The sequence below is a fragment of the Lynx rufus genome, unplaced genomic scaffold (assembly GCF_022079265.1).
Source record: "Lynx rufus isolate CCGP_SWC_20201006 ecotype Redwood Valley unplaced genomic scaffold, mLynRuf1.p SCAF_3, whole genome shotgun sequence".
Lineage (NCBI taxonomy): Eukaryota > Metazoa > Chordata > Mammalia > Carnivora > Felidae > Lynx > Lynx rufus.
This window is the reverse complement of record NW_025814845.1, coordinates 40,185,770-40,210,646: the sequence shown is the minus strand read 5'-3', so window position 1 is coordinate 40,210,646 and position 24,877 is coordinate 40,185,770. Positions and strand designations below refer to the sequence as shown.

The 24,877-nt window shown below is 34.3% G+C and overlaps 1 protein-coding gene across 3 annotated transcripts in view; it reads left to right on the top strand.

The window, feature by feature from the left end:
• The window catches only part of CHIC2 (cysteine rich hydrophobic domain 2), a 52,915-nt gene extending 30,095 nt beyond the window's left edge, over window positions 1–22,820 (top strand). For all 3 annotated transcript variants that reach the window (XM_047091011.1, XM_047091012.1, XM_047091013.1), the window contains 3 exons: window positions 17,635–17,691; window positions 17,858–17,917; window positions 21,387–22,820. In XM_047091011.1, coding sequence (XP_046946967.1) covers window positions 17,635–17,691; window positions 17,858–17,917; window positions 21,387–21,437 — 168 coding nt within the window. In that variant the 3' untranslated portion in view covers window positions 21,438–22,820. The remainder of the gene's footprint in view (window positions 1–17,634; window positions 17,692–17,857; window positions 17,918–21,386) is intronic.
• The last annotated feature ends 2,057 nt before the right edge of the window (window positions 22,821–24,877 follow it).

Sequence of the window (24,877 nt, the reverse complement as noted above, 5' to 3'; positions counted from 1 at the left end):
AGAGAGAGAGAAAGAGAAAGAAAGAGAAAGAAAGAAAGAGAATCCCAAGCAGGCTCTGCACTGTCAGCATGGAGTCTGTTGCAGGGCTTGAACTCATGAACTGTGAAATCATGACCTGAGCTGAAATCCAGACTGACTAAGCCATCCAGCCACCCCAATGGTATCATTTTTTAAATTTTTATTTCTAGTTGTTCATTGCTAGTACATAACAACTACAATTGATTTTTGTATATTAACACTGTGTTCTGTGACCTTGCCAAACTCACTTATTAAATTCCAGGAATGTTTTTCTAGATTCCAGGGGATTTTCTATGTAGAAAATAACCATGTTGTCTGAGGATAGTGACAGTTTTATTTCTTGGCTTCTAATCTGCATACTTCTTATTTATTTTTCTCTCTTTTTTTCCCACTGGGCAAGACTTCCAGTAAAATGTTGAATAGGAGTGATGAGAGTGGACTCTGCTTCAGTCTTGGTTTCTCTGTTGTTTTTCTGTTTTCGATTTCATTGACCTTTGCTCTTATTTTTATTATTTTGTCTCCTTGCTTTGGATTTCATTTATAATTTTTTTAGTTTCTTAAGATTGATGCAGAAGACATTGATGTGAGAACTTCCTTTTTTCTGATATAAGCATATAAAGCTGAAATTTTTCTCTAAAGCACTGCTTTGCTTGCATTCCATATTTTACTTTCATTCAGTTCAAAATATGATTTTCCCTGAAACTTCCTCTTTGATTTATGTATTATTAAGAAATGTGTTATTTAACTTACAAATATGTAGGAATTTTCCAGACACCTTTCTGATACTGATTTCTAGTTTAATTCTGTTATCAGGGAATATACTTTGTGTAATTTCATTTTCTTAATGTGTTAAGTTTTATTTTAGGGCCTCAAGTATTGTGTATTTTGTTAATGATAAAATTGTTTTTATTTTAGCAGCCTTATTGAGATGTAATTCACATATAATAAACTGCATATATTTTAAGTGTATCATTTGATGAATTTTGTCATAAAATTAACACCTTTATACAGGTATACATTAAAATAGTGAACATATTCATCACCCCCAAAAGTTTTCTTGTGTCTCTTTGTAATCCCCTCCTCCACCCCTTCCAGGCAGCTGCTAATCTGCTTTTTGGTAGTATATATTAGTTTGTGTTTTCTAGAGTATTATATAAATGGAACCATACAGTATGTATTCATTTTTTTTTTAAGTTTATTTATTTTAAAAGCATGCACATGCATAGCACGTGAGCAGGGGAGGGGCAGAGAGAGAGAGGAAGACAGAGAATCCTAAGCAGGCTCCACACTGTCAGCAGCAGAAGCCTGACATGGGCCTCGATCTCACAAACTGTGAGATCACAACCTGGGCCGAAATCCAGAGCTGAATGCTTAACCACCTGGGCCACCCTGGCGCCCCTCATTTTTGTTTCTTTTACTCATGATTATTTTGAGATTCATCCATGTTGTTGGGTCGATGGTAGGTAGTTTATTCCCTTTAATGCCGAATAATGTTTTATTGTGTGGATCTATCACATTTGTTTATTTGATTGCCATTTGTGTTTCCAGTTTTCGTCTATATAAATCTGCTATTACTATTTTTGTTCAAGTCTTTTTATAAACATATGCTTTCTTTTCTCTTGAGTAAAAATTTCTAAGAACAGAGTAGTGTGGTCATATAGTATATGTGTGTTTAACTTTTTAAGGAATGGAGAAACTGTGTGCCCAAGTGGTGCTGTTTTTTCACATTTTCACCAGCAGTGTGCAAGAGAGTCTCTTCTGCTCTATTCTTGTCCACATTTAATATGGTTAGTCTTTTTAATTTTAGTCATGCTAATAGGTATGTAATGTCATCATTATAGTTTTAATTTGCATTTCCTTAATAATAAATGATGTTGAGCATCTTTTCATGTTTATTTAACATTTGTGTGTCTTTGGTGAAGTATTCCAACTTTTTGCCTGTTTTTTTTTTTTTTAAATTGAGTTTTCTTACTGTTGAGTTTTGAGAATTCTTTATGTATTATGGGTACAAGTATATGCTTTAAAAACATTTCTTCCAATTAGTGGTTTGACTTTTCATCTCCTAACAGTCTTTTCAAAAGTGGAAATTTCTAATTTTAATAAAATCTAACTTATTCCTTTGTTCTTTTATGGATTGTGCTGTTAGTGTTATATCTTATAACTCTTCCTAAGCCTGGGTGCAAAGATTTTTTTCCTGTTTCTTCTAGAATTTTTATAGGTTCAAGTTTTACTTTTAGGTCTATGATTGATTTCGAGTTAAAATTTTTATATGGTGTAGTGTATGGATTGAAGTTAAAATATTTTTTCTTTGCATATAGGTATCCAGGTGTTTCAGTAATATTTGTTATAAAGGCCATTCTTTCTTCACTGAATTGCATTTATTCATTTGTTGGAAACTAGTTGTCAGTATATATGTGCATCTGTTTCTTAGCTCTGTTCTGTTCTCTTGATCTGTTTGTTTATTTTGATGCCAATACCACATTGTCCTGAGTATTGTAGCTTTATAATTATGTCGTATAATTGGGTAGTGTTTTCCAACTTTGTCAAGTTGTTTTTCTTTTTCAAAGTTGTTTTGCTTTTTACGTTGTTTGTATTCCATATGGATTTTACAATCAGCTTGTCAGTTTCTACCAAGGAGATTCTTTTGGGATTTTAGTTTGGATTGCGTTGCATCTATGCATCAATTTGGAGAAATTGGTGTCTTAAAAATATTTAATCTTCTGACCCATGGAACAATAATATATCACTCCATTTACTTTTAAAATTTTTTCTGAGCAGTGTTTTATGTTTTGAGTGGACATGTCTTGTATATCTTTCCTTAGGTTTATTCTCAAGTATGTATTATTTTTATGCTATTTTGAATAATATATATATATTTTTATTTTTAATTAAGATTTTTTATAGTGTATATAGTATACTACTGTACATTACTATGGTGTATAGTGTAACATACAGTGTTACGTTAGTTTCAGGTATACAGTATAGTGATTCAGCAATTCTGTACATACTCAGTACTCATGTTGTTAAGTGTACTCTTTAATCCTCATCACCTATTTCACACACACACACACACACACACACACACACACACACCTCCCTCTGGTAACCATCAGGGTTTTGTTTTGTTTTTTTTTAATGTTTATTTATTTTTGAGAGAGAGAGAGGGAGCAGGATAGGGGCAGAGAGAGAGAGGGAGACACAGAATCAGAAGCAGGCTCCAGGCTCTGGGCTGTCAGCACAGAGCCCAACTTGGGGCTCGAACTCATGATCTGTGAGATCATGACCTGAGCCGAAGTTGGACACTTAACTGACTGAGCCACCCAGGTGCCCCATCCCATCAGTTTGTTTTTTTATAGTTAAGAGTGTTTTTTAGTTTGTCTTTCTCTTTTTTTCCCCTTTACCCCTCTGTTTTGTTTCATAAATTCCACGTATAAATGAAATTATATATTTGTCTTTACCTGACTTATTTCTCTTAGCATTATATTCTCAAACTCCATCCATGTTGTTGCCAATGGCAAGGTTTCATTCTTTTTTTATGGCTGAGTAATATTCCATTGTATGTATATACCACATCTTTTTTTATTATTTTTTTAATGTTTATTTATTTTTGAGAGAGAGAGAGGGAGAGAGACAGAATGTGAGCAGGGTAGGGGCAGAGAGAGAGGGAGACAGAATCGAAAGTAGGCTCCAGGTTCTGAGCTGTCAGCACAGAGCCCGATGCAGGACTCCAACCCATGAGCCATGAGATCATGAACTGAGCCGAAGTTGGACAGTCAACTGACTGAGCCATCCAGGTGTCCCTATACCACATCTTTATCTATTTATCTATCGATGACATTTGGGCTGCTTCCATAATTTGGCTATTGTAAATAATGTTGCTATAAACATAGGGGTATGTGTATCCCTTCAAATTAGTGTTTTGGGATTTTTTGTGGGTAAGTACTCTGTAGTGTGATTACTGGATCATAGAGTAGTTCTATTTTTAACTTTTTGAGGAATCCCCATACTCTTTTCCACCATGGTTGCACAGGTTTACATTCCCACCAACAGTGCGCAAAGGTTCCTTTTTCTCCACATCCTTGCCAACACTTGTTTCTTGAGTTTTTGATTTTAGCCATTCTGACAGGTGTGAGGTGATACTGCAGTTCTGATTTGCATTTCCCTGATGATGAGTGATTTTGAGCATCTTTTCATGTTCTGTTGACCATCTGGATGTCTTTGGAGAAATGTCCGTTCAAGTCTTTTTCTTGAAGCCCATTTTTAAATTGGATTATTTGTTTACAGGGTATTGGGTTGTGTACTTTTTGTATATATTTTGGTTACTAACCCTTTATTGGATATGTCTTTTGCAAATATCTTCTCCCTTTCAGTGTGTTGCCTATTAGTTTTGTTGATTGTTTCCTTCACTGTGCAGAAGCTTTCTATGTTGATGTAGTCTCAATAATTTATTTTTGCTTTTATTTCCCTTGCCATAGAAGACCGATGTAGAAAAATGTTACAGCCAATGTCAGAAAAATTACTGCCTTTTCTCTCTTCTAGAATGTTTATGGCTTCAGGTTTCACATTTAGGTGTTTAATTCATTATGAGGTTTTTTTTTTTTTAATTTTTTTTAGTGTTTATTTATTTTCAAGAGAGAGAGAGAGAGAGAGACAGAGTATGAGTGGGGGATGGTCAGAGAGAGCGGGAGACACAGAATCTAAAGTGGGCTCCAGGCTCTGAGCTGTCAGCACAAAGCCCAGTGCGGGACTTGAACTCATGGACTGTGAGATCAGACCTGAGCTGAAGTTGGATGCTTAACCAACTGAGCTACCCAGGTGCCCCTTAGTATGAGTTTATTTATTTATTTTTTTAAAAAAATTTTTTTTCAACGTTTATTTATTTTTGGGACAGAGAGAGACAGAGCATGAACGGGGGAGGGGCAGAGAGAGAGGGAGACACAGAATCAGAAACAGGCTCCAGGCTCTGAGCCATCAGCCCAGAGCCCGACGCGGGGCTCGAACTCATGGACCGCGAGATCGTGACCTGGCTGAAGTCGGACGCTTAACCGACTGCGCCACCCAGGCGCCCCAGTATGAGTTTATTTTTATGTATGGTGAAAGGAAGTGGTTCAGTTTCATTCTTTTGCATGTATTTCTCTTTTGATTTCTTCTATGACTAGTGCATTATTTAGTATTTTACTTAGCTTTCAGATATTTGGGGGACTTCATAGAGATCTTTCTGTTACTGATTTTTAATTTGTAAATTAAAAATTAAGAGTGTGGTTAGATATATAAAGTTCATTTCTTCCAGGCAGTGTTGTATCTTGCTTTTTTTTATTCAGTCTGGCAATCTGCCTTTTAGGGATTTTGGACCATTTGCACTTATTGTGGCCAGTGACATGGCCAAATTTAAAATTTCATTTTACTGTTTGTTTTCTTTTTTCCTACATCAATGTTTAGTTTCCATTTTCATTTTCCGGCCTTTTATTTCTCTAATGTATTGAGAATTAATATAATATATTAATCTCTGATTAATATAATTTATTGAGGTGAAATTCACATACCAGAAATTAGCCATTATAAAGTGAACAATTCAGTAGCGTTTAATACATTCACAGTGTTGTACAACTATCACCTCTCTCTAGTTCCAAAACCTTTCCATCACTCCACATCCCTAACCCAATAAGCAGTTTCTCTTCATTACCTTCTTCCCCCAGCCCTGCTAACCATCATTCTGGGTTTTGTCTCTATGGACTTACCTATTCTGGCTGTTTTGTATAAATGGAATCGTATAATGTATGACCTCTGGTGTCTGGCTTCTTTCAATTAGCATAATGTTTTTGAGGTTCATCTATGTTATGGCCTGTGTCAATACTTCATTCTTTTTTTATGGCTGAATAATATTTCATTTTGTGTATATACCATACTTTGTTTATCCATTCATCCGTTGGTGGACATTTAGCCTATTTTTACCCAAAAGGTGCTAGTGCTGCTATGAACATGGGTGTACATGGATGTGATACTTATTTTCAGTTCTTTGGGTGTATACTTAAGAGTGTGGGATCATAAGGTAATTTTACGTTTAATTTCTTGAGGAACCAGAGCAGTGTTATGTTTAGGGCTAGTCATTTCCCACCAGTGAGGCAAGACTATCCTGGATACTTTTCTTAACCGCCTGTGAATTGTTATAGTTTCTAGTATGGCTGATGGAAAGAGGCAGTTTGCTAGATTTTTGTGAATTAGGGACATTGTTACCTCTAATTCTTTCTAGTAGTTCTCTTTGCTCCACCTCTGGTAGTTTCTTTACCTGCAAGCATTGCTCAGGACTCACCTTAGCAATTCAGTAGGAACTGTCTGCATATCTTTGGGGTTTGTTCAGCGTGTAGCACTCTCTTTGGTGTTCTGTTCTGTGGCTTTTAGCTGCCCTGGTCTCCCCAGACCCTCAGTTTTGTCGCCTTAACTTAGGGAGGCCCCAGGCTTTGTCTGGGCTCTCTCCATGTGCTGTGACCCAGAAGCTGCCTTATATCAATAAGCTTGGGAAAGCATGGGACCTGTGTCATTTTTTCCTGGTCTCTCAGGAATCAGTATTTTTCATTGTCTGTTGTCCATTGTCTTCGAAACAATTTCATATGTTTTGCCCCCACTTTTCTTTGTTGTGTCAGGCCAGAGTGTAAGTATGGTGCCTCTTGTAGTATCTTGGCTGAAAATGGAAGTCCGTTCTCTTTTTATAGAACCGACCTTGACATATAAGTACTATACTGGATGCTGGGGATAGAAACATGTATGTTAATGCTTAGAGAGTATGTAGTCTCTTTGGACAGTTGGCTGAGTGAGTGCAGAAATAGTGTAAGTTTGTAATTACTTGTAATGTTTTTCATGAAGTAGCTCTAATAACAGAAGACAATAAATATATGTCCTTAGGGCCTAGGAACATGAAGTGGCCACCTGCAATCACAAAATGCATTTGAATCTTGTCTTATATCTCAAATACTCATTTGAATTTTTCATTCTATTGCATAACATATATTTGTTTTAATAGAAAATGTTTAAAATTACTTCTGTTCAAAAAAATTTTTTTTAATGTTTATTCATTTTTGAGAGACAGATACTGAGTGTGAATGGGGGAGGGGCAGAGAGAAAGGGAGACACAGAATCCAAAGGAGGCTCCAGGCTCCGAGCTGTCAGCACAGAGCCTGACTCGGGGCTCAAACCCACGAACCGTGAGATCATGACCTGAGCTGAAGTCAGGCGCTTAACTGACTGAGCCACCCAGGCACCCCTAAAATTAATTCTTAAGTTGATAGTATGGAAAAAGCATATTTGTCTTATGAAAATGCTGGTTTCAACTGCCATTTCTTTATGCTGCTAGTGTGCCATTCTCTGGAAAGTACTTATTCAGCTAATATTTCTGAAACCTCATTAGGGCTTGGTGTACTGTTTTAGATGCTGTTTAGGTACTATTTAGAGGTTATGTGTTTCCTCTTGTGAACTTAAAAGACAAAAAGCAATGAGGAGATTACAGATAGTTGATAAGAACTTGGAAGACAATAAAACAGGAAACTTCAGCCTCTTAGGTTTTCTGGTAAGCACCTGAGGAGCTTCCAAGTGAATAAAATGCTTTAGCTTCATTAAATAGATTTTATGGCATTTTCTTTGCAAAAGCTTATTTTTGCTTACACATTTGTTTATACTTTGCTCCCTGATTGTGCCTTAATTGTAGTATTATAATTTAGAAAATTTATGTCCAAGTAAGTGAACTCTGACTTGTATGTGTTTTCATTTGGGTTTGGCTGATTTTTTGAGGAAACAGGTTTCATAATTTTACTGTGTGTTGTGTTACAGTATTTTTGTTTTGAATTGTGTTTCATATTGGAGTAACTATTAGTTTCAGTCTTCTGAGACTTTGTGCATATTTATATCCTATTCCAACTTTAATAACTTTATAGACTCTGTATATGCTCTTAGCCATTATCCTTTTTGGCTGAAAACCCTAAGTTGTTGACTGTTCATACACCAACTTCTTATACTTGTTAGTTTAAATTTACCTCCTCTTTTTCGTGCCTTATCTCTCTTACATATGACCAGAATTATGTGGTTTCTAAAAATGCTATATGGATTTGTTGTAAATAGTGTATATTTCCATTCCCTTTATACTCTTTTATTTACTTATTTTTATTTATTTATTAATTTTATTTTTACTTAGTCCTCTATCAGGGAATCATTTGCTTAGGAATAGGGAAGTAGGCTGCACCATGTGGTACCTGGGATCTGTAGTTTGGTGCTAGAAAGAACTGGTTTGGAAAGTGGCACTTACTCTGAGTGACTCCTCAGTTTACACTCTCTAAACTTCAGTCTTTACGTAAATAGAATGGTGTTAATCTCTTACTTGCAGTGTTTTAAGACTTAGAGCAAGTGCATGTAGAATACTTAGTATAGTATTTTGCCTATAGTAGGTGCTTAGTTAATGGCAGTTGCTATTATTATCATTTTATTATTGTTCTTCCTGGTATTTGTCTTGCTAACTGCTATGTCCCAGTGCCTCTCACAGTGCCTCACATCTACTTTGTGTTCAATAAATATGTGTTGAATGAATGTACCCTTTGGCTTTTGAAATCCTTGAGTAGTAAGATCATAAGATTTCAGAAGATACAGTTCTTAGTATTCAAAACAAGATTCCTACGTAAATAAAAGCATTTTGTCTTTTAGAGTAAGTGACAGGCATTTTTTCCTGCAGTGTAATAGTGTAATAGTAAATCACCGTTTGAAACTGGGTGACCTTGAGGGAATCACTTAACACCTCTGTGAGCCTGAAGTTTTTCTATCCCCTACTCCTCTTTTTCTTTTAATCTGAAAAAAAAAGGAAGCCTAACTGACCTCTCAGGTTCTTTCCAGCTCTGAAAATCTGTAATCCTTTAAAAATTGATCTGTGTCAGTCTGCAGAAATGTTTGTATTTCTGAGCTTTAAGTAAAGAAGTTTTCAATGTTGATTTTAATTTCAAATGTAAAGAATGAACATTTCAGCAAAACTTTTCATATAGGTTTTTTTTTTTTAATTTTGGCTTCTCTGAGTTTGTTTGTTTGTTTTTTTAAGATTTTATTTTCAAGTCATCTCTATACTCAACGAGGAGCTTGAACTCACAACCCTGAGTCACAGGCTCCATGCACGGACTGAGCCAGCCAGGTTCCTCAAGTTTGTTTGTTTGTTTGTTTGTTTGTTTGTTTGTTTTAAAAGGTAATTGCTGTTTAGGTTTTGAAACTGATGAAAAGGGCCTGTATACAGTCTAACTGAATTTCTCTTTAAATTGTGGTATGCTTAGATTTACTTCTGGATATCTTTTTCTCTCAGCCCCAGTTTAGTTAACTAATAATTATGAATTACTTTCCTTGGGATGTAGTTGGAGTTGAAAATCCAAACGGGGGAGGTCAGGAGTAGAGTTTTTGAGTGAGAATATAGTCTTGTAAGACCTGAAGAAATTCAAGGGAAAGTCAACCTGGGGGAATCATAATTAGGAAGCTACAAATATTTGTATATGGGAGAAATTTGAAATATACTTACTCAGTTATACTATAGTATTAAAAGTTACCAGAGTTTTCAGAACTCTAAGTTACTCTGTGTTTAGATGGTGAGAATTTGTAGTCAGTAACTGAATCATAAAATGAGAATGGCATTGAACATTTGGGTGAAGAATTAGATAAACAAAAATGCCTCTACCATATTGCAGATAATGAAATGAAGCAAAACAAACTTAAAAGCATCTCTCTCTCTCTCTTTTAAAAGTGTATCTATTTATGTTTTAGTAATCTCTACATTCAGTGTAGGGCTTGCACTTATGACCCTGATGGGTCAAGAGTCACCTGCTTTTCTAACTGAGCCAGGCAGGCACCCCCAAATTTAAAAACATCTTAATGAAATTTTAGTGAAGGGGAATCCTGAAAAGTTTCTAATAAACAAGGGATGATGAAAGAAATGTGTTCTTATAATAGTCATTATTATTAATTGAAGATGTAGAAAATCAGTGCTAACTTTTTTTCTTTTTTAGAATGCTATCCAGTTTGCTTTGTTTCTATAAGTATAATGGATATTTATAAGGGCTTTCATGTGGTCAGTAATGCTTTTTGTCTTCAATGTCTTTTTTTTCTTGACTTTATACGTCCTTCTTACAGAGGTTTTTCAGGAATCTGATCTTTGTCGCGAAGGAAGGTTTAATGCCTCTTTTAATGTACAGTGATACACTTAGTATTATAAAATATGATTTATAGAAATTTCTATCCTGTAAACCAGGAGAAACAAACTTGAATTATACATTTGGGTATAACTCACATTATGTATTAACGTAGAAATGTATTAATGTTATATTTAAGAAAACCTTTCATATTGGCTATCTGACCTTTATACCTTCTTTAATGTAATTTACCATATTAACATTTGGTTTATAACGTAAGTCACTCCAAATTGCTAAATTCCTGATAACTGAAAATATTTTGCTATAAGATATAAACTCTGTAGTGATATGTAATGGAATAATAGACTCCAAGGAACAAATGAAGAGAAAGATCATTATAGATAGCCCCTGCTTTTTGAAAGTTCACATTGTGAATACTTCAGTTTTACAAAAGTTCTGTATTCGTACCTGTTTTTGGTAACTCACTGAATGAAATCTGAAGAGGATTTTGGCTTTTAGGAAAAAAGACAAAAAGTGAAAATAGTGCTTAGCGTTTGTTTTGCAGCCAGCCGTCATAGAGACAGCGGGCACCCGGGGCAGCAGGAAGGATCCCACCAAGCTGCCTCCCCGGGGAACTACATCTCAGCATCCAGCCACCATAGCTTTGAACTGTGTCTGTGAGCATCGGTACCTTATCTCCTTTTATTTTGTACATTTGTTAGCAAGATGTGTCCTGATGTATCAGAAGAACCTAAGAGGTTATTTTTTGGGTCTGAGAAATCTCAAAAAAATTTCCATATAAATTAATGGTAATTGCTTCTTTATACTGTTCCGGTTTATGGACAAGTTTTTGTTAAGAACACTCTTTTGGATAGTGGGGGAAACCTGTCTTGTACACCTGCTATTAGCAAAGCATTTTATATGCATTCTTTTTGGATTTTCTGTCTCCCTTTTTACTAAAGTATGATTGGTGTACATAAAAACTGTACATATTAATGTATACACCTTGATGAATTGTGGCTAAGTATACACCTGTGAAACTGTCACCATAATACCATGACCATGACCATCACTTCTGATAATTTCCTCCTTCCCTCCCTCTTTTGTGTGTATTTGTGTGTATGATAGAGTATTTAACTTGTAAGATCTATTCCATACATTGTCTTTTTTATCCAGCTTTGAGATACAATTGACATGTGTAAATTTAAGGTGTACAACATGATGATTTGATATATACATACATTGTTGAAACCCATATAAAATTTGTATACCAGTCCTATGTGGTAAATATTACAATATCTAATAGTTATTGAGTGCATACTGTGTGCCAGGGATTGGCTTAATCATTTTACTTGCAGTGTGTCATGTAATTTTCCCCAGATTTCATGAGTAGATGTTCATGTTATTCCTACTTTAATGATGAGAAAACTGAGTAATCTGTTTGGAGAAGTTAAGTAATCTATTTGAAGCCCCACAGTCTTAAGGCTAAGCCACGGCTAGAATCCCAGCCTTACTGCTCCAGATCTCATGGCTTTTTTTTTTTTTTTCCATTCTCTGATAAGGATACAAAATTAAGCTTTTAAAAATTACTGATTATGGGGCGCCTGGGTGGCACAGTTGGTTAAGCGTCCGACTTCAGCCAGGTCACGATCTCGCGGTCCGTGAGTTCGAGCCCCGCGTCGGGCTCTGGGCTGATGGCTCAGAGCCTGGAGCCTGTTTCCGATTCTGTGTCTCCCTCTCTCTCTGCCCCTCCCCCGTTCATGCTCTGTCTCTCTCTGTCCCAAAAATAAATAAACGTTGAAAAAAAAAATTTTTAAAAATAAAAAAAATTACTGATTATAATTTGATTTTATACCTAGAAGTAGGGGGATTTTAAAGGTTTGAAAGAAACTTAAAGTAAGATCATTACTGGGGAGCCTGGGTGGGGCTCAGTCAGCTAAGTGTTCAGTTTTGTTTCAGGTCATGATCTCATGGTTTATGAGTTCGAGCCCAGCATCGGGCTCTGTGCTGACAGCTCAGAGCCTGGAGCTGGCTTTGGATTCTGTGTCTCCCTCTCTCTTTCTGCCCCTCCCCTACACATGCGCTCTCTCTCGCTCGCTCTCTCTCTCTCTCTTTCTGAAAAATAAGTAAACATTTAAAAATTTTTAAAATTTTTTAAGTTATTAAAAAGTTAATGTCCACATAAAATTTTCAAAAGGAGCCTTTAAGTATAGGGAGGGAATTTGCTTAAACATCCTTCTGAGGAATTTGATCGTGTTCTAGTTTGTCTTTTTGCTGAATCTAGATTTTTCGTGTGTCACAATAAGATATGCCACTTAATTTTCTGCACACCAGTACAATATAAGACTTATATTAATTCCGAATAGAGGTGTATCATGTAATTTTCTCTTGTTCAAATAATTCATTTAAAATTTTATATGGTTTCTAATGAATTACAGCTAAAAACATTTTTGTGTCACTTATTTTAGCAATTTGAATTTGCACAGATGTTAAAAGAAAGTATAGTTCTTGAAAAATACTTAAAAAAATAAGATTTTGCATATATTCAAGCATTGTTCTAGTTAAAGCTTAATGCATTATAAATTTAGGAGTTTAAAATTAAAACTTGTTTTAAATAAGAAATTGAATTTAAATAAGAATTGATATTGTGATGTTATAAATTAATCTTATTCAAATAAATTTGAAGTTTCAATAGCTGAACTTTTATAAATAGTTATTCATGAGATATTTTATTTATACATCTTATTAACATATCTTAGCATCTTTATGTTTTAAAGACTGGTAAGAATGCCATTTCTTTGGGAAAATTTCAGAGAAATTTTGTTACAGCTTCTACATTTAGCATTTTTTTCTTTGGCTTTAAAGTACTTTAAAATTCATGAGATTTCCATTGATTGTATTAGCAACTTTTAGAAAACCACTTTTTGAAAAACCACTTTTTAAACAATTGATTGTGATCAATGAATCGTTGGTAATTGAGTATGCTATTAAGTAATACTTGTAGCAAAGTAGAGGAGTAACATGCTCAAGGTTTTCTAAAGGATTTCTTGCTGCCCTAAATGACTTATTTAGATCTACTGGCACATAATTTGCTTATAGGGAGTAGTAATTTATTCCTTAGGAAGTAATGATATTTAGAAAAAAATGACAAAAATGCTTCATAATGAGTCCAATTTGAATTTTCAGGAAACCCTAATTTTCAATTGTGCTAACTTACTATTTCTAGGTGCCTCATAGGTATTTTACTATTGTAAGCTTACTTTATTTAGATGCCTCTTTGGAAATTGATAGGAACATGTCATACCTATTGTAAATTTTTTTATTAATCATTATTTAGTTAGCCATTTTGTGAATTGTCCAGGCCATTTTGCTTCTCTTAAGATTTTCACGTTTTCACTTATTTTCACAATTCTCAAAAAAGTGGTCTCAAAGGTAATAGAAATAGAAGCCAAAATTTCTATCCTTCTGTTATTACTACTTGTTACTTAAAAGTCTGTTTATTAAATAAGTTTATTTAGAATTGCAATGTTTTTGAATCTATTATTTTTTACTTTAACACTGCCATATGGCTATATTAGACGTAGTTCACCTGTGACAGAAATAGAATTAGCAAGGTGTTGAAGAAATGTGTGAAAAAAGAGTTAAAGTGAGCTTTGTGATAAGGAAGATAGGTGGGAGTCCAGGTTCTTGGAGCTGTCCCCTTACAGACCAGGTTAGTGGCATGCCATTATTCCCTTAAAAACTTGTTTTGCTTGCATGGTGTGAGTTGGTGGTCTTGGTCCTTTTCGTTAAGAATCCATGATAAAATTAGATTTTTGTTGATCATCTTATGCTGCCGGACTGAGGATTCATTGGTAAAGAACCACTAACCTGTCCTCTCACCCCCAGGGTGTGAACGCTGAAAAGGATTAAGGCCCACTGTAGGGAAGCTTGCACTGAAGCCTGCACTGCCCTCTCCCCTGTTCTTTTCAGTTAAATAGAAGAAGATTTTTGGTTCCCATGAATATCAATCTGGTGCTTTTCATAAGCACCAAATTCTTTTAATAAGATGACTTATTTTTAGAAATCCAGTGGGCTAGAATACTGAAAAAGGATTTTTTTTTTTTGGTATTTTGTGTTGACAGATCCTGTACATACTAATTTTTTTCGATGCACATTAGTTTGCTTTAATTATTGAATTTGGTGATTGATACAAACTTTTAAAAAATCAAGAACAAATTTTTATATGGCTAGGTTTGCTTGTCTAGTAGTAATTATAGAGTTTGGCAGTGTTAAATCTTATATTTCTTTAGAAATAGCTATCTAACAACACTGTGGACATAAACTCTTAACTTTGATTTCTAGGTGACTGCAATTATGAGGTGCTTTCTCTTCCTGTTTAAAGACTTTTAAATAGCTTTTACAAATGCTGAGATGTATATTTTTTCAATATTTGCTAAATTGATGTTGTATTTGATCTTGAAAATATATTTTGATTTTGTTAGCTAAAATAAGTACAGAATATTAAACATTCTTGGTAGTTAAAGCTTTATTTTTCCATTTAATTTGAGCTTTTGTTGTTACTAACAAATCATTTGTGGCACAGTTTCTTGCTCCCTTTTTCCTTCCTTCCTTCCTTCCCTCCTTTCTTTCTTTCTTTCTTTCTTTCTTTCTTTCTTTCTTTCTTTCTTTCTTTCTCCTTTTTTAAATGACTGCTAAGAATCTATATACTTGTCACCTTAGTGTCCTAGAAATGTTCCACTTAGATCAAGGGTTCCTTTCTGGTTTTGTATGTTCTCACCTGCTCCTCACTGTAAATCATTGAGATGTCAAGTGCAGTGATTAATTAAGCTGCACGTGCAAGTGCTTTTTTTCACCTGTCAAGCAGGAAAGAAGTCTTATCGCAAGATTAGATGTTGCTAATTCACAGTTTTTTCTCCAGATTGTCTAAGTATGTAGAAATATTTTATATTTAGATGCTTATTCAGAATACGGCATACCAGGGTTTGTTTGCTTTAGAATTCTTAAATGTCGTAAGATACAATTATTATACCAAACCCTATCATTAAACTCCTAATTAGAGGCAAAGAGTCAATTCAGAATTCCTACATAAATATTTTGGAATTTCAGGCTCATACTTTGTAATTTACCTTTTATCCAAAAACTGCTAGTTGATGTCAGTTATTTAAAGTAACTACTTTCAAGTTTCTAAATTAATTTTGTGTGCATCATATACACCATGAGATTCATTCCTAATGAGATCCATTCTCGCTATAGTACAGCATAGGTTTAAATTTGTGATGAAATGATGTTGATGGTATCTACACTTTTTTTTTTTGCGCAATGAATATTTACTGAATGTAATGTTAAGCTTTTACTTTTTATACATTGATAGAAAACAACGGACTCGGAAAGCTTGTTCTCTCCTCCCTAGTTATTTCATTCTCCTCCCCCTGTTTTAAACATCAGTAAAAGTAAAACCTCAAATTGTATAGTAATCTTAATCTATTATTAAAAAGTCCTAGAAAGGAAGATTACAAGGTAGATTCAGGTCTTGAATCGGTTTTGCCATTGGTTTAGCAGCGGGTGGGCAGGCAGATGCCTGCTCAGAGTAGAACCTATTGCCATTTTTCACCATTGATAGAGTAGCCTTTCAGAGTCAATGAGCTCTGTCAATGTGAGCTTGTCAAGGCTACAACTTCATAGACCTGAGAGGCGGTTTGAGAGGTCAGCCCTTTTCAGGTTCGCTGTGATGCAAATGAACTTTAATGCTTAAACAACTATTGGAATTTTTATGTCTGCTCCTTGTTCTTTTTTCTTCACAAAGTCATTGACGAGACATTCAGTGCTTTTTAAATTGGAAGTTGCATTGTGCTAAAGACCTAGTACAGATTTACGGAGGGCTGAAAGCAGTTAGATCATGTTCTTTTCATGGTGCGATTAGAATCAAATCGATTTCCCTACAGCCTTCAGCATTCAGATGGCAATTTTAACAAAGCTTGGGGGCTAGACAAGGGACAAAACGACTGAACTGAATGTTAATTACACTCTGCAGCCTTATTTTCTTTTGATTTGGGGCTGACTGGCAACTAAATTAACAAAAAGTGTGACCATAACTGCTGCCCTATTTTCATTTAAAAGGAGAGCTGCCTCTAAAAGGCTATCTTTACAAAGAAACAAGTGAGGTCTGCTGATCATTGTTAACAAGGGCACTTTTTTTCCTTTAAAATTCTTGCCAAAAAAAAAAAAAAAAAAAACCCACACAACTGTTAAAAAAAAAAGTAATGTAATAAATTAGTCATTGGCGTATTATTGCTCAGAGTTAGGTGATTTTCTGATTCTTAGGACATAAGCTTGGAGAAAATAGTAATAGTGGGTAACTCATTGGTAGCTATGAATTATAATTGGCACCTATGTGACTAGTGTAACGTTAGTATGTACAACATGCTAAAAGGTAATGTGGTAATTTAGGTTACTGTATATACTTTAAATATTAACCATTTATTCTGTGACAAACTATTGAAAACCAGCTTGATCCTAACAATTTTTCACCTTGCTCATCCTTGCTTGACATGCAGATTTTCATATTTGATTCTTAGTAGTCATTTAGTTGTGCACATTAATAGCGCTGGATGCTTTTTTTCCTTCCCTTGCAAGGAAGCTGCAGCTGCACCAAGTTGCAGTTGCTTCTGGTGGCAGCACCGTCCCTTTTGCACCTGCAGCTGTGTCAGTCTCATCCTAACACCTGGCATCATGAATTATCCTCTCCTTTATTCACACGTCCAGGCAAGACACGTTTCATGCTGCATGGTGTATATTGCAAAAATCAAGTGAACTTAAACATAAATTTTTCAGTTGATTCCTTGAGCAGCTAGTAGTATTGATTTAAAATTTTGATTTTAATAATCACTTTTGTTGGTTTATATACAGTTTTGCCTCTGCTTGAAAATCTTTGTGGAATAATTAATAAACTAGCTTTTAAATTTGGATATTATTTTTAAGTGTGATGTAAAAGTTTGTTTTGATAGCTGATTGATTTTTTATTAATTTTTAATTATTTTCTTTTTGATTTTACCCTAAAGTCTTTTGTATTTTGTTAACTGATATTTAGATAACTTGTTTTAAAATCGATATGAAGGAACTTTTATCACTAAATACCACAAAAATATTTTTGAAAGAAACGGGGATTAAAATGTATATCACTTGGTAGATTACATTAGCTTTTTAGACGTTGACAGTTTTAAACCAGAAGCTAGTAATTTTGAAACGGTTAAAAAAAGATACAGTGCTAGAGAATAAAGCCATATCTTTATTAAAATAGAGTACTACTTCTGGTCATGTTACTATGCAGTACGAAAATGCTGAAAGTGTTCTAGACTACCATGTACTCATTCACTGTCTTCTTACCTCTCTCCTTTTCACACAAAAAACAGCTGCAAAACAAAGTTTTTCTAAAACCAGTCAAGAGTAAACTTTTTTCTCATTTGTCTTCCAGACACGAAGATCGATTGAGAAGTTATTAGAATGGGAAAACAATAGGTTATACCACAAGGTGAGTACCGCAGGGAGCAGCTTCGTACTGTTGGGGTCTGAATTGCACAGTATGGAAACAGATGCTTTTGTTGAACTAAAAATATGAAAGGTGGACAAATGGGTTAGTCTGTGCGCTGCAATAAAACAGAGCTCATTTTTCTTCTTTTACTCTCCCACTTGTCTAGCTGTGCTTGCACTGGAGACTGAGCAAAAGGAAATGTGAAACGAATAACATGATGGAATATGTAAGTTAAAGGGCTGTTTTGTGAGTTTCTCTATTAAATGATCATTTATTTTGCTTCTGATCTTATTCTTTCCATGATTATTAATCAGCAAAGGTGTCAGGAGCTTAATCTCCTGAGTGCAAGGATTTTCTACGGTTCACAGATGCGTGGTTTCATGTGCAGGACTGATTTATAAAGTTATGAATGACTTGAGAACAAGGCTTCACTGTGTTCTGAAAAATAATAAATTAATTGCCAAGATAAAATAGCCTGAACATGTGTTGATGGAGTGTGAAATTTTAGATGCTGTATAAAGAATAACCACAACTTTGGTTACGCAGCAAGTCAGATATGGCTTTTTTATATAATGCTAATCAAGTTTCCAAGTATGGAAGAAAACCTTTCAACCAAGCCGTTGGAGCTTAAGAAACCTTTAGCCTTTATAGATTTTAACTGCCCATACCTCAGTGGCCTTTAAGGAATCTTTAAAAATGTTATTAGAATATTGTTTTGTAAAAATTATCTTAGAGGGAAAGCAGGAGGTGAGATGTTGCTCATCCTGTATTCTTTAAAAGACATCTAAGTGGTGCATGTATACAATGAATTTGAAAATTTATTCAGTATGGGATTTAACTTACTCCTTGATTTTACTTGAGCGATTTTCCTTGTACAAAGTTGAAAATACTGTAGAAAATCATGAATTTTTATTTACTCTCCCTTGAGCTTGAGTGCTTTATTTTAAATATGGAAAGGTTATTATACTGAAAGAAAAAGATTTGTGAAGGGTTAACTGTTGAAAATTAAAGTCCTAGTCTTTGTGAAGTACCAGGCACATTTCTGACAAATTTTTTCTATTCTTTGAAACAGTACAGCCATCATAGATAGTATAGATTTGTGTGTGCATGTGTGAGAGAGTGTGTGTATGGATAAGAGATTGATTAAAACAGTGCTTAAATAGTTGCAAATTATCATAAAATCATTTTTCTCTGTGGCGTTTTCCCTTTCTCTCATTATCATACAGTCAAATCCCATTTCTAACCTTGAACAGAAAAGACATCTTAAAAATGTCTTTTCAGTGAATCAAAAATGTAGATTTTATCATTATTTAGTATATCAGACATGTTAATTTATGATGATGTGAAAGTCACTTGATACTTTTTTATTAAAAAAAGTACATTCCAATAACTCGTTTTGAGAGTGACCTGTGAAAATGTTGGTCTTGTGCTCTCATGATGGTAAGAGAGTTTATGTGTTTTGTGAGGAGGGATGAATATGTAGATTTAAAGGCTTTTGTGAAAAAATACTTGCTATATTTATAAACCCAAATAGTAGTGAATTTCTAAATTGACTTTCAAAAGTAAAACATAAAAGTTATTCCCAATGCTGTTATTTCCAGATAGAGCTATAAGAAAGTCATTCATTCATAAAATGTACTCATTATATTCATGCTTATTTTTATGACATATTTTATTAACTAAAAATAATTTACTAACCTTCCAAAACATTCTGAACTATGTGCTTTGTTTGTAAAATAGTTTAATTTATTACGAATTTTTAGATAAACACTTTTCCTCTAAAGCCATATTATTCTTACACCATCATAGAAGATACCCAGAAGAGTAGTAAAAAGGAAAAAAAAAACAGGGATGTCTGTCTGGCTGGCTCAGTCAGTAGATCATATAGGACTCTTGATCTCGGGGTTGTGGGTTCAGGCCCCATGTTGGGTATAGAGATTACTTAAAAATACAAATTTTGTTTTTAAACAAGGAAAAATACAGAAAAATTGCTACAAAATGTATTTTTTTCTAAATTTTCTCAGAGTACGTGTCATTTGTGATAGTCGCATGGTGGAATAACATAATTTCAAAAACTCCCTAAGAAATAATTTTAAAAAGTTAAGATAGCACAATAATTAGTAAGAAGAGAGTGCTTTGTTTTTCTAATGAATTGGGCCTTTTTACCACAGCTTTCTCTTTGACCTTAACTTTTCTTTAACTTACAGAAATTTAATTTGTTAGTTAAAAGAAAAGAATTCTCCTCGGTTATATTTTGAATACTGGGGACAATCTGGAAAAAAATAAACTTGATACCAACTTTTATCCAGATGCAATAGAAGAAATAAGACAAGTGGCCAGTTTCTGTGTGTGACTCTGAAGGAAAAGAGTTTCTAGGATATATTTTTTGAAAACCAATAATAATTGACATGTAGTCAAAGATAGCTTTTATTTTGTATTACGTAGTTGTAGTATGTAATGTAATGCCTACACCTAAGACCTGAAATTATAAAAACTGCTTGATGAGGACATGTTTGAAATATAGAAGTATTTATTGAATGTTGACTCATAAGTTGTTAAACCTCAAATCAGGTAGTTTAATCATCAGATTTTAGAGCTGCACAGAATTTTGTCATCTAGTCCAGTCCCTTTATTTAATATGAGGAAACTGAGAAACAGGGGAATGTAGCTCAAATAAGAAAGCTAGACAGGAAGCTAGTGGACATTTTGTCAGCAAATAACAGGTCAGAGAGTGGCACCTAAGGCTTATTAGTATGAGATAACCAAAGTAGCGGAGGAATATTTTTGAGCTGTATGTGGAAGAGCCTTCTTTATTGAGGCAGATCAAAAGTCAAGAGAAATGAATAGTGAAAATGAATGTTTCTGGCCTATTTGGCTAAATGTACAAGAGTGTCCAAACCTGGAGGTTACATCAGGATAAGTTTGTGAAAGAAAAAATGAGGAGTTGACCAAACTTGGAAGCTGTTCAAGTAATGTTTTGTTTAGCATCTATTTCATACAGAGTTGGAACAAGGGAAAGAATTGATTGTAATTTAAAGCAGCTCAAGATTGGAATAAAAATTAGCTCTAGTCAACTTGTGTTTTTCTGTGTTACTGTGTTTTTGTTTTTATTGGTTTTCCTAGTAAAAGGTCTTTTGGAACAAATTTAACCTTTAATTTTGCTAACCTAGGAAGAAAAGGGCTTCTAAAAAAATTAAGAGATCCTTTATCAAGAGATCCACATATCCTGGTGCAGTAAAGTGAGAGCAAATCTAGAACCTAAAGACCCATGGAACTGGGTTAGGTACAAAAGAGGAAGCCTGAAGAAATAAATATTGGGTTGGCTGCAACCACGTGGTGCAGTAGAAAGGGCAAGGCTTAGGAGTTAAGATAGCCCTTTGTTCAAGTATTGACTCCACAGTCCATGATGTTATACTTCGTGGATCATCGCTGTCCTCATCTGTAAAATGAGGATGCTAATACTTGCCTCGTAGAAAAGTTGTTGGGATTAAATAGATGGGTAGAGTATGAAACACTTGGTATGTAGTCCAGTTCTCATCCCATGACTGCTAGCTCTGGCTCCCTTTTCTTGTCACGCATGCATGCATTCTCCTTCAGAGGCAGCAAAATTGCTGTGAGCGACGGACTAGAATTGAAAGTTTTTGAGATAAAAATGTACTTAAATCTTTTTAAAACTTTTTTCTCTCCCTCTACAGGTCATCCTCATAGAATTTTTACCAAAGACACCGATTTTTCGACCAGATTAGCATTCACTTTATTTATAGAGACTTTCCAAGTATGTTGTCTTTCCAATGGTGCCTTGCTTGGTGCTCTCCTGGTGGTGACATAACATTGGTTCTACAGAATCGTGTGGTGTTTTTTTTTTTTCTTCTGTTTTTGTTTTTTTAAATAACCGCATGTTCTAAGTGTGCATTTTTGTCAAACTTTGCAACAGTTATTTCATACAGATGTTTAATACTTAAGTTATTGTGCTCTTTTCTGTTATGTATTCTGATTTTCAAGGATTACTTTTTTGTATTATCGAAAAAATACATTTGAACTTAGCATAAAAAGTGGCCAGCCTTTTTTATTTTATCACCAAGGTACACACACAGTCCTCTATTTATTAATTCCATAATATAGAAGAACACTTTTGTAAGCCTCTACTTATCTATTCCAAGCACACTCTTTGTATTATTTTTCTTCCTTTTAAAATTTAAAATAGTTATTATTTTAAAATAGTAAGTTTTCTTTAATAGCTTTTTGGAATCTAACATATCTTTTTCCATACAATTCCTAATGCTCTGTTTACAGCAGAAATATCTGTTACGTTATGAAGACCTATCAACAAATTTTGAAAGTGTTTCTGTCTTCAGAGGTAGTAAGGCAGTATTAAATTATTTTTAATAGAATAGACAAATAATGAATGGTATGCATGCACCTAATGGTTACTAGAGCTCAGGATCACAAAATATAGTAGCATTACAATCTGTGTATATTTTTGATCAAGATGATAATAATGGCCTTACTTGCGTTATTTTTTATTGCTTATCAAACCTTCTATAGAAAAGTATGGAAATACTCCTTTTAAAAATTTCTAAGGAAAATACTTCTCCCAATCTAACATAATTGTAGAATGGATATATGTTTCTGAAAAGTTTTTGGAAGAAAGCAAAAGTTCTAGAATTAAAAGTAAGCTGGTGTTTCAATACCCCATTGATACTTAGAACAGATTACTATTGCTAAGAAACGGAGGACATATTTAGTACTGTTTTTATCCACTAGTTTGCTTTCAGTCCAGTTATGTATACTTTTTTGACTGAAAATGCGACATGTAAGTTTGAATCAGATTAACATATTTCTTCCAAATATATACAAATATACATATCCCCCCCTTTTGGTTGTACATATCTCCATGCATTTTAAAACTTTCTAAATTTCTGAATGGCCTATGTGTAAATTTTTGTTTTTATAAACCTGAAATTATACAAGTTTTAATGTGTGTCAAGAACTTGTTCCATTCAACTGTGGTATCTAGCAATAATGTGAATAACTTTTGAAATTATATAAACTATGCTTACTAATTTGTATTAAGAATTGGTACCACTATACAGTATCTTTTCTCCTTGTATTAAATCTTTTAAATACCAGTTTCTTTAATTTATATACCTGTATTTTTTAAAAGTATTTCTCTGTACTTCTCCAGAGTACTGTAATTGTATATAAATTTGAATAGTTGGAGTCTAGAATCTTATATCCTATATCCTATATTGGACATTAGGAACTATCTTAAAAACTAGGGTGTTGGTTTTGTTTTTTGTCTGAGAATGATGTGTTTCCATTGCCCCCCAAAACACTTTTCCTACGAAGAGTTCAGAGTACAAAGATTCAAACACTTCTTTCTCGCTTTATTGACTTTATGTCCAGGGCATGTCCTACCACATTAAAGTAGTGGAACTAAAAGGGAATGCTACTCAAAAACTAGTATTCCTGTACGGTTTCAGTGTGAAAAAGTATTAAGTGGAGAAGGCTGACTCTGCCTCAGGATTCAGAAAGAACAGAAAAATACATATGTAGACACTGCAACACGTCTACATATTTTAGGTATTCCATATCAAAAATTTTGTAAATTTGTAGAGTACCATATTGATCAGCTTTATAGGAAGAACTATACCTATTTAGACATAATTTTTTTCTCCTGTTATTAGTCTTCTGGAAATTATAATTTTAAAATTATTCCCATAAGAATATTTTAACAGTAAGATAATATTCATAGTTGACAATATTTAGGAATAGGATTTTTTCAAGCTTTTCTGATTTTGAGAAGTATGTCAGTTGCTTTAAGGTTCCCTGGAAATATGCACTCTCATATTTTTAATGTGTGTGTAGAAAAGAACGATGAATGATTAATATGTGGCATCACCATTAGCCAGTTATACCTTGAGCAGTTCCATTTCCCTGTTCGGCTTTTCGTTATTAGCTCCCGCGGAGCCCTCTGGCTTATCTTTTCTTGATTCATGAATCTAAGGGCCCATGTTACTAGAAGCTGAAATGTCAGAGATGCATATGTTGTGTGAACATTAGCCCAAAGGAAATATTTAAAATGGTAATTGTTCTTCGGTTCCTATTTTCTGACTTAAAGTTCCTGAGACATAAACTATAGGTACTTTTTAAGTTGGCCAAGAAAAGGTATTATTGGCAGAAAATCTAATGTGTAGATTTTACATAGGCTAAGTGAATAACTGTGATCCTTGTTTATGTATGATTGGCATTTTACAGGTAGTCCATCATTCTTGTGTAGAAACATTTACTTTGCAAAGCTTATTATATTTTAATACATGACTACAATATAACTGGGTTAAAACATATACTCTAAAACCTAATGACTATAGTAAAACTCAAGTGACACAGTTAGCTTCTAAGGTAGATACTGGCCCCGCTCACAAGAGGGTCACCTTACCTATAGCAAATGGTGATCAGATGCTTTATTAAGACTCTTCAATGACTAGGTTCCATTCATTTGAAATTCAAACATACAATTTTGGCCAAAAATCAAGAAGTGTTCAAACCTTTAATAGTAAGCAATGATTCCCTTTTCTTACTAGAAAAAGTACTTTTATAATTGAACAGTTTTAGAGCGGGAAGAACTACAAATTTCTCCATGATTGTGTTCTCAATGTTATTTGCAGACGACTTCTGATTGCTTCTTTATACTAGTAGACACAGGCAAACTGTGTAAAACTTTGACAACATTCCATATCCATCTTTGGTTATAAAAGAATGATATTAATAGTGACAGGTACAGCTGGATTCACAGTTGCATGTGTTCAAACTACAGTAGTCTTACATAACATTATGTACATAGACTGTTTCCACTTTTATGGTATTCTGCTTTACAGTTACAACCTTGAGCTGCATGCCTGATTTTCACTGTAAATATTTGCTTTGGCTCGGCTGTTGGTCAGTAGTACTAAATCAGAAGTACAACCTGTTTAAAAAACTGTCTTTGACTGAATTCCAGCATCTAGTCCTGGACCCTGTTTCCTTCTCTTGTCCTATCCTACTGAAGTACCGTGGGTCCTTTTGCTGCCCTCTGATGTCCAGATGTCCATGGACAGAGTTCACCGTGCCTCTGTCTTCCTTCCCCAGTGCAAATGGTAATTCTTTTGCGTTCTTGGCTAGGTGTTTAGAAGGCCAATTGAGTTAG